General features: G+C 32.7%; 1 protein-coding gene across 4 annotated transcripts; it reads right to left on the bottom strand.

Annotated features, from left to right (window-relative positions):
• Positions 1–390: 390 nt before the first annotated feature.
• LOC137711261 (putative serine/threonine-protein kinase PBL11) lies at positions 391–7,056 on the bottom strand. Of its 4 annotated transcripts, none has more exons than XM_068450493.2 (6): positions 6,818–7,056; positions 6,114–6,565; positions 5,046–5,181; positions 4,413–4,546; positions 4,150–4,273; positions 391–977 (listed from the first exon to the last, which is right to left on the bottom strand). In XM_068450493.2, exons 1-6 carry the CDS (start codon positions 6,882–6,884, stop codon positions 523–525), a joined length of 1,368 nt encoding a protein of 455 aa, XP_068306594.1. In that variant the 5' UTR covers positions 6,885–7,056; the 3' UTR covers positions 391–522. The 4 variants fall into 4 exon arrangements, with proteins under 4 accessions (XP_068306594.1, XP_068306595.1, XP_088552223.1 ...); XM_068450494.2 differs by having other exon boundaries at positions 6,114–6,562; positions 6,818–7,002; XM_088696097.1 differs by having other exon boundaries at positions 6,114–6,520; positions 6,818–7,002.
• Between the last annotated feature and the right edge of the window lie 2,811 nt (positions 7,057–9,867).

Raw genomic sequence — 9,867 nt, 5'->3', positions numbered from 1 at the left:
CCGCCACGTCGGGAACTTAGGCTCTGATACCAATGTTAGGACCTACTCTACATCTTCCACAATTGCAAAGAGAGAGAGTAACAGAAAAACAATACCAACAATACAATTTCATTAACTCATTTTCTTCTCTTACAATGTACTATTTATACTAATACTCAACTCAAACTGTCACCACAAGTTGATGCCATCTGGCATCCTAACAGCACAAGGGATGGCTAACTAATTAAAACCCTAACTCTAGTTCAATTCAGATACAACCACGTAAACCAATTAGGGTAGAACATTATTATTTGACTCTAACAAGTATAAGGTATAATTAAATTTGCATGTTTTTATGGAATTATATGACGTGTGAGCGCAATAGTAACTTAAGTTTTGCATCCATCGACATTCGACAGCACACTTTAAACTAGTTATATATAATAAAACATCAACACGTGAAATACAAAGTAGATAAGTACAATACAAGGAGAAAAAACACCTCAATTCAGAACATGTTACAATGCTACAAATCTTGATTAATTAATACAGACGATGTTGAGAACTAGCTCTAACACCGCCGTTCTTTTGGTGATATGGAGACCTGTTACTACTATGATGGTTATGTGCTGAAGAATATGGTTCCTCATCATGTCGTCTCCCATTGGATTTTGTACATTTTGGTTTCTTCTTAATGTCGTTAATCTTCTCCAGAACTGTCAAAACCTCTTCCATGGAAGGTCTGCTTTTAGGATCATGTTCTAGGCATTTGAGAATAAGCTCAGCCGCTTGGAAGGCACCTTTTAACGAGTATTCCTCTCCAAGCCCTGGGTCCATTATCTTCTTCAGCCACTTTTTCTTGTGAAGCGACGGCCTCGCCCAATCTACCAAACTGTACTCGCAAGATGGCCGATTACTGTCAACTGCCGGTAATCCCGTTAGCATCTCCAACAATACGACACCGAAACCATACACGTCGCTCTTTACGTACAAGTGCCCTGCAGTTGAACATGCATGTTAAGTGTTTGGAAAATGTTCATTTGCTCAACTACTTTACATGTAGAATTTATATTTTTAAACATAAATAAATATATAAAGGCATATAAAGCACCAATTGCAGGATATTTGCTACAGACTTTCTCATCGTCTTATATTTTAAAGCATGTTGAAGTCGCATGATCTATTGAAAATGAAAGATTATGTGCTCTAAATCTAATCCTCCTTGTTTTAAAATATATAGTAGAATTAACTCATTAAGTATACAAATGAAATACATTACATCTGTTGATTTAAATATTTTGAAATTTAATCACTTTTATATACTTTTATTGGAAATTGTCACAGTGGGTCGATAGTATGATAAATAAATAAATAACTATATATATATATATAGCAGTCAAGTCAAGTCACCTACACGTACGTTAAGTATTGTTAATATCTTACTGTATGTATACGGTATACCCTATACGTACGATAAGCTGATACTAGCTTAAAAAATCATTTAGCAGTCAAGTCACCCAATGCAATATTTTTCTTGGCCGTAAGTTAATATATTATTATAGTCTCTGTGGAAATCGTGTATCTCGGACTATTGAGAAAAGTAAGTTTTTCAATCATTGACTCAAATCTCGTCGAACCCCACCAAATGGACATGGAGGATCCATGTACCTTAATCTATAAAATTCACGTATTTAAATTATTAAAATTTGATCCAACAGTTAAAATTATTATAATTTTTAAAATAAATCTCTATTTATAACTGTTGAATTAAATTTCAATAATTTTAAAATTATTATAATTTTTAAAATAAATCTCTATTTATAACTGTTGAATTAAATTTCAATAATTTAGATACATAAATTTGGTAAATTAAGATACATAAATTCGAAAAGGACCCATGTCCCACCAAATGCAACGTAGAGTTTCTCTCCTTTTCCCACTTGATCAAAAAATTCAAAAGAATAAATACTAGGAAGACGACATAAAGTTTTCCAAAATGAAAGTCACTACTTAAAAAGGACCTCCCTTCAATAGAAATAGGCAGCGTGAAAGCTGGGTCTACTGACAAAAGAGTGATTTGCCTATATGCAATAAGACACTTTTAGATCCAAGTCCAAAAGTATAGGTTATTTTCTAGGGTGAGTCTAGTTATTTAATTACATATTTTCATATTAATTTTGTCTTCTTAGATAAAGATATCTAAATTCATTAACTTTTGTGATAAAGTTAGATTATAAAAAGAAAAAGTATGTAATACAATTAATCTGTGTTATAGGTAGACTATGAACAAAAACCTATGATATATGTAGATAAACAATTACACATATATTATACCTATAAGCATATGAAACCTAACTAAAAGATACAAAAACATTTATATACCTTCAAGCAAAACATATTAATTAGTGATACATGTTGATATAAAAAAGAATCTTTCACATAGATAGATAAATAAAATTAACTTGTGATATAAGTAGATTATAAAAATTAAAAATAAAATCTATAAATGGGGTTTAGAGTAGAAAGAAGAAGAACAAGAAAAAAAGAAGAAGAAATAATTAAAGAGATAATTAGGAAGAAATTAATTTTTATAGTAAATCTTATGAATAAATAAATAACTAGTGATAACAAAAAATCCTAAATTTAAAGGATTGGACTTATTCTAATAAATTGGATTATTCCTAATATTGGTTAAAACAAATTGGACTTAATTGATCAAACAATGGATTATCTAACTTAATCGATTAGTTTTTGGTCTAGTGTTATTTTCTTTCCAAAGTTTGAAAAGTTCCTAAGTTAAAATTTGTTGGAGTTAGGCTAGAGTTCATATAATTAAACGCCAAATAAAAACAATGCTCAGTGACAGTAAAGAAAAAGTTGTATGATTGAGCTAGTTTATATACATTTTCATGTGAATATATATAAATAAGGAGATTACATCCGACTATTGAATCGATAATTGTATTAAATACTTGTAATTATTGGGGGAGTTTGGCTAAGCCACATAATGGGCAGCCTAATTTGGTATCGAATTCATTATCCACGTGATTTGAACCTAAGACGTTTCATTTTTAAGTGAAGAGGAATACCACCAAACCGTAGTACTGAGTGGTATTATTATTCTTGATAATGATATAAAACTGGATTCACGGTGGCTTAATGGTAAGGAAGGCAAGTAGGGCAGATCAATGAAGACAGGACACCAAAGACCAAACCATACAATATATATGGTTTCGAAACAGAGTGATATTCTCACTGTCTTGGGATTTGTTAATGGTTCAAAACTGTAGCCTTTTGTTTGTTTCCCATTTTTAGGTTTTTTGTACTTGGCACAGGGGATCTGATTTTTGGAGTTTAGTGTTTTTGGGAATTCCATGGTGGGTAATACTTTTTCAGTAGTATTAGTTGATATCTCGTGCCAATTTGATTACATGCTATGATTAATATGATTTTATTAGTGGATAATTAAAGTGATTAATTAGTTGCGCTTTTCTTTTGTTTGATTGATATATGTAAAATTATGTACCGAAATTACAAGAAAAACTTTGGAGAAGCTAGTTCGGAATCTATAGATCCTTCAACTAAAAATTTTGATTCCAAGGAGTAAAAATGCTGAATTCTCCATTGTATATACATATACACAATAATCCCTTACTAAACACCACCAAGTGGGTCAGGGCCAGTTTAGTGTTGATGTACGTTTGTATAGAAACTACTTAGTGTTTTAAAAATAATCAAATGTAAAGAGAAGCCGTTAAATGTTTGGTCATAAATTTTAGAAATTAAGATAACATATGGTAATTATAATTTATGGTGAAGGATTTTGTAGTAATGTCCAAATAAGATTACCACAATAAAAAAGTTGAAGTTTACATAATAGATTATTATTTTTTGAACAGACGATATTATTTACACTAAGAGAGTGAGAAGTTGGCTAAGCCTTACAATTTTCTTAATTATAAGAAAAATGTTAGAATTTAAACTAAAGCCTCACTATTTTCTTTGAGGAAAAGTTCTAACGAAATGAGAGTTATTAATTGCACTTTATAAAATGTTATCATGCACTTCCTTGTAAAATACCCAAAAAAAAAAAAAAAAATCAATGAAGAGGAGTCCAAAATGATATTTTTAGTGTCACAAAAAATATATTTATCTTGAAAATTGTATTACCGGTTGCGACATATTCTGGAGCTGCATATCCCTGAGTTCCAATAATACGCGTGGTTACATGGGAGTTTCCATTCATCGGCCCTGTCTTCACCAGCCCAAAATCTGAAAGTTTTGCGTTGTAGGCCTAGATAACAAAATTACCACCAAGAATAAAGTCAATAAACGAAGGAAAAAAATGTCAATTTAGAAATTGGTGTCTCATTTTCTTCTACTTTGTTGTTTGGTAAATGACAAGGAAAAAAAACAAAGAAAGAAGAACGTACAAAATCGAGCAAAATATTGGAGGCCTTAAAGTCACGGTAGATGACTTTTTCTGAGGTGTGCAAAAAGACAAGGCCTCGCGCAGCTCCAATTGCTATCTTTAGTCTTATTTCCCATGGAAGTGGTTGTTGACCTTCTGTAGAATTATCATGATCTCTTGTTAATCATATATATTTACTGCCTACTTTTTGACTGAAGTGTAGTAGACCAAAACAGACATGCATGCAATATTGCATTACAACTAATCAACGTGAAACATGTGTGTATCCCAGTGTTTAAAATATCGATATCGTTGAAAATATCGATATGTAAATTTGTGAAAATATCGACGGACATATCGAATATTGATATCGGTTATTTTTTATGGAAATGACGAAAATTTAAATTGAAACTTTAGGGATTGTCAAACACTGATTTGGACAAAATATAAGAGTACCCGATATTTAAAAAATGTGTTAGAAATATCAACAATATTTGTCGATTTTAGCATGAACTTAAAAGTTTATCCGATACGAGATGAAGCCCGATTTCCAAATCTTTCTTTGATTTTTTTTTGGATATTTACATGGAAATATTGATTGTATCAAAGAAGTTTTAAACATTGGTGTATCCTTGTTTATATATGTTAATCTTACTTCTGAAAAGGTGGCCTTCCAAGCTGCCTTTCGGCATATATTCGTAGACAAGAAGGAATTGGCTTTCTTCACAGCAATGTCCCAGCAGCCTCACAAGGTTTGGATGATGACACTTCCCCAAAAAATTAACCTCCGCCTGCATATATACCAACCCAACTATTTAATATCATATATGGAAAGAATTAACTATTTATTAATTAGTCACTGCTAATAATTTATTTTCATGCAAATGCAAATATGTTTTGTGTTTATAAATGGAAGACCACTAAAGCTAATCATGATTCATCAGCCGCTAGTACGTAGTACTGCTACCTTAACAACTAAAGCCTGCAATCATGGAAGTCGTACTGTTCGATCCACTAGTTTATATACATTAGGGTTTTTTAGGTTTATTGGAAGGGTAATGTTATGGCGACTAAATTTGGAGACTAAGTTTTGAAAATTAAAGGACATGAAAGTTGATGATTTGTTGATTACTTAAACGTTGATAAACATGCTTATTCTTATTGGTGACACATCATTTAGTTTGAAAATTTAATCTCTCTAGCATTACTCTTATTGGAATCACATTTTATGTGTTAGTGAGGGATGATTGATAAACATTTTATTTTTTAATTTTGTTTTCACCTTTTTATTTTATTTAGTATAGTTGTTTTTAACGGAAAACTGAAAGTTTTGTGAGTTTCAAATTTTGGTTTGATTTTAATTTTTATATTCATTTTTTTAACTGAAAACTAAAAACAATTAGGAAACAAGTTTTTAAAAATTTGACTATTAGTTACAATGACATCTTGTGCCCAATAATTCAGGCCATGTCTAACATGAGGAGAAACATTTAACTCAAATATAGGGTGCCATATGCTTAATTAAGCCATACTAATTAATAATACTAGGCATATAATCATGTCAAGTTATATATACTAATATCATGCAAATTAATTTTACTTGGCTGGCAAAAGTAATTAAGCCTTTACCTAGTAGCCAAAAATATTGTGCATATAAATATGTGCATTATATTACTAATCTATCGGCAAACCCTAGCTAATTAAATAAAAAAGAATGACTTGCCTGCCATTCTTGGTGACCTTGATAGCTGTCTTCGCTGGACTTCTTGACTGCGACGGCCAAGCCAACGCCGACCTTAGACGGGGCATATGTGACGGGATCGACCCAGCCCTTGAAAACCCTTCCGAAACCTCCCTCACCTAGTATTGTATCTGGTCGAAAATCTCGAGTACACTTCTTCAGATCTGCTAACGTGAACTCTTTCAACTTTGGTATACATTCAATTGGAGCAGCTGTTGCTGCCGCAGCAGGAGGAAGAGGAAGAGCCACACCTCCAGCTGCTTCAGTATAATTCTTTCTGCTGCTGCTTTTGCTTAATATCACTTGTGCCTTGCTATCCCTTCTCTCCGTTGTTCCACCAGTACTTCTTTTGCCACTAATATTCCTAGGAACTTTTTTGGTGCTGACACCTTTTCCTACGAATCCATTGTTCTTGCTAATGTATCTCGATGCTACTGCCAATATATATAAATATTTTCATAAACGTGCATGTGATTAAATCCTCTTAAATAAATTCGCATTAATGAACACTTAAAACTTGAAAACCAAACAACTTTCATGGCAAAGAGAGGACGCAAGAAAATTGAAGTTTTCATGGCAACCAAACAGAAAATAAAGGAAAGAAGCAATTGAAGAATTTACTTTGGAGGGGAATATTTGTAGTAACTATGCATATATAATATATATATATATATATATATATATACCTAGGGTAGCCGGTTTGGTTGTAGATGCTGAACTATGATTGACAGGAGCTCCAAAACAGATTCCCATGGCAAGCAAGCAACCGATCGATGATCACTTAATTTGATCCAGATATATAGTGATGTGGTCTTCTGGTGTCTGTCTCCAAGTTCCAGGAAAGAGTGGAAGAAGCAACATAGAAATAGCCAAGCAAGAAAAAAGTAGCCACCTATAGAGCTCGACATGTACGTAATAAGTGTGTATTTGAGACTTTTGCCTTTGGACTTTTTCACAAACACTGAGACAGGGACATGGGCTTCAATATATATATATTTTAAATAGAACGATATTATTCACACTTTTATGTCGCTTTTTCATATTATTCCCGCATCTTAGTCAATATATACTCTTTCTTGCCCCATATTTGTGCTAGTATTGAGGGAGATAAGCTAGTATATAGGAGGGTGTTATTCACACACTCATTTTTACTTCTTACATAATCTTTTTAATTTCTGGTCATTGAATTGAATGAATTGAAGAAGATTAATGGACACAAATTAATAAGGATGTGTGAAACGTAAAAATAGATGTGTGAATAACATTATTCCATATATATTAAAAAAATGGGAATAAAAGCTCAGACTATTAGAGGATTAGGACAAAATGATAAACAAGTGGAATTTTACGTGGCAGGTCAATGGCAGAGTCACGCAGACCAATCCCCACTTTGGGCGGCAGCTGCAAGAATCATGCAAAGATAGCTGCGACTTTTATCGACGAGAGGAATGGCGATTCGGACGACTCTGGCGACAAGAATCGAAGTACGACGATTATCTTGAGGACGAGCGTTGCCGATTCTCGGCAGTGGGCAGTAAAGATGAAGATGCCAAGTCATGACAGTTTAGTTAGCATAATCAGTCGATCATTTAGTTACATGTGTATGTAATTAGTTAGTTTGTTATAGTAGGTATGTAAATAGGTTTGGCTATATATACCAAAACAATGAAAAGAGGAATATTCAGAGAGACAATATTCTTTGGTTTCTTTTAGGCAGGCCTCCAGCCCCGCGTTCTTGCAGCGCGCGTTGGCCATGGTCTGCAAAAGGGACTCTTTTGAGAACCCAGAGAAACATAGAATTGCGAATGAGTGATTCTCTTAATGTCACTACAAAATTAAGAAGAAGTAGAGGCGTTACGTTAATAGTTGCATCCATTAGATAATCTTAGGGGCAAAAAATGAAAACTCTGCATCTAATAGTAAGGAGGGATAGATGACGTAATTGCATCCGTCTCTAATACTCTCATTGCCACGTAAGCATGTTTATTGTTGAAAAAAACAATAGGTTCAGATAATCAAATTATTAGGGGCATTATACTATTTATTCTCCAAATCTGTGTAAACCTTGGTTAATTTTCAAAGTCAAATGTCGGTTTGGTTTTCAAATCCTGAATTATGTTATATCATCAATATTTACTTTAATTCATTAATTAATTAAGTGAATGTATGTTCTTCCGCTTTAGTCTGCCATTAGAATTTGATTTAACTTGGTCGCCTTCTATGTAAGTTCTTCCTCTTGAGTCTGCCATGGCCATGACCTGTAAACAAAGAAAAATGAATCTGTCGTATAAAGAAGAAAAAAATCACAAATTAACCAAAACAAAATCTATAGAAAAGTAACTATGAAGAAGATTTCTGAATACAAGAAAAAGGGTTAAAAATTATAAAGCAATGACACCTTCAACATCCACCGCTTGAGCATTCAATCTTCAACAAGAACACAAATCAAATGTAAGTGAGCTAAACCAAATTTACGTGAGAAAGATAAAAAAAAAAAAACCAATTTATAGTTACATGATTTACCCAAAAAATGTAACAGATTTATCAAATCCAAAAGAAAAATTATACCGAAAAACACACCTTATCTAAAGAGGTAAATTCCTTAAGTTAGAGTAATGTTACACTTTTGCATTCCATTTAACATTTTCTGGAGACATAAATAATGTGAGTTGTACTTCAATGGTAGAGATGTAAACTTAGAATCTCATTTAGTTTTTTTTTATTTTTTTTATGGGGCCCCTAGAAGGGTCGTTGAGGGAGAGCGAAAAGTGCAGTCGCACAGAGAGCCCCAAATTTGAAGCCCCCCCCCCCCCCAAAAAAAAAAACAAAAAAAAAATATTGTTACCATCTAATATTATGTAATAATGTTCTATATTTACAAAAAAGTACTTTTTTAGCACTTTAAAATCTCATTGTGCACCACTTATAAGAGTAATTCCCCCCCCCCCCCCCCCCCTCTTCTAAATATAAATTTTTGGATACAATGAGATGAGATATTTTCTAATAATAACACACTCAAAATGATATTTTTTTTTTTCCAATTTTATTAGATAATAGTGTTATATGTTCAAGTGAACTTCAAAGTTAGAGTTTTGAAGTTTTTTGTATTTCATGTTTGGTTGTTCAAGAATAAACAACTTTTGATTATTTAGTGAATGTTATGTTTGTAACTCTTTTTACTTATAATTAATTAATGACATTTGTAAACTTGCAATCAGTTAGTGCTAAAATTTATTTCGATTTAATTGATTGTTTTCTAGTATCAATATATTGTCATTTTTTTAAACTATCTTAAGGAGGGGCCCTTTTTCAAATTTCAAGCAAGGCCTTCGAAATTTCAGAGACGGCCCTAACGAGGCCCTCCTTCAAAAGATGTAAAAAAATATGCAAGTTTGCATTTTAATTTACATTTTTCGATCAAGATGTCAATTTTACATCTTTTCATTGGAGGACTTTCCGGCCAACCGAAAATATAAAATGCTCATTTCAAAACATTTTACATCTTCAATTGGAGATGCCCTCATGAAGAAAGTTTATCTATTCCAATCCTCTCTAAAATAATAGTATTAATGTGACATTCCACATCGCTCAGGGGAGTGATCCTTATATGTATATTCTCATCCCTACCTAGCACGAGGCCTTTTGGGAGCTCATTGGCTTTGGGTTCCATGGGAACTCCGAAGTTAAGCGAGTAGCGCACGAGAGCACTCCCAGGATGGGTGACCCATTGGGAAGT

This window comes from Pyrus communis, chromosome 6 (genome assembly GCF_041283825.1).
Source record: "Pyrus communis isolate YQ-2024b chromosome 6, ASM4128382v1, whole genome shotgun sequence".
Taxonomy (NCBI): Eukaryota; Viridiplantae; Streptophyta; class Magnoliopsida; order Rosales; family Rosaceae; genus Pyrus; species Pyrus communis.
Note: the sequence above shows the minus strand (reverse complement) of the source record. Positions and strands in the feature narration are given on the sequence as shown.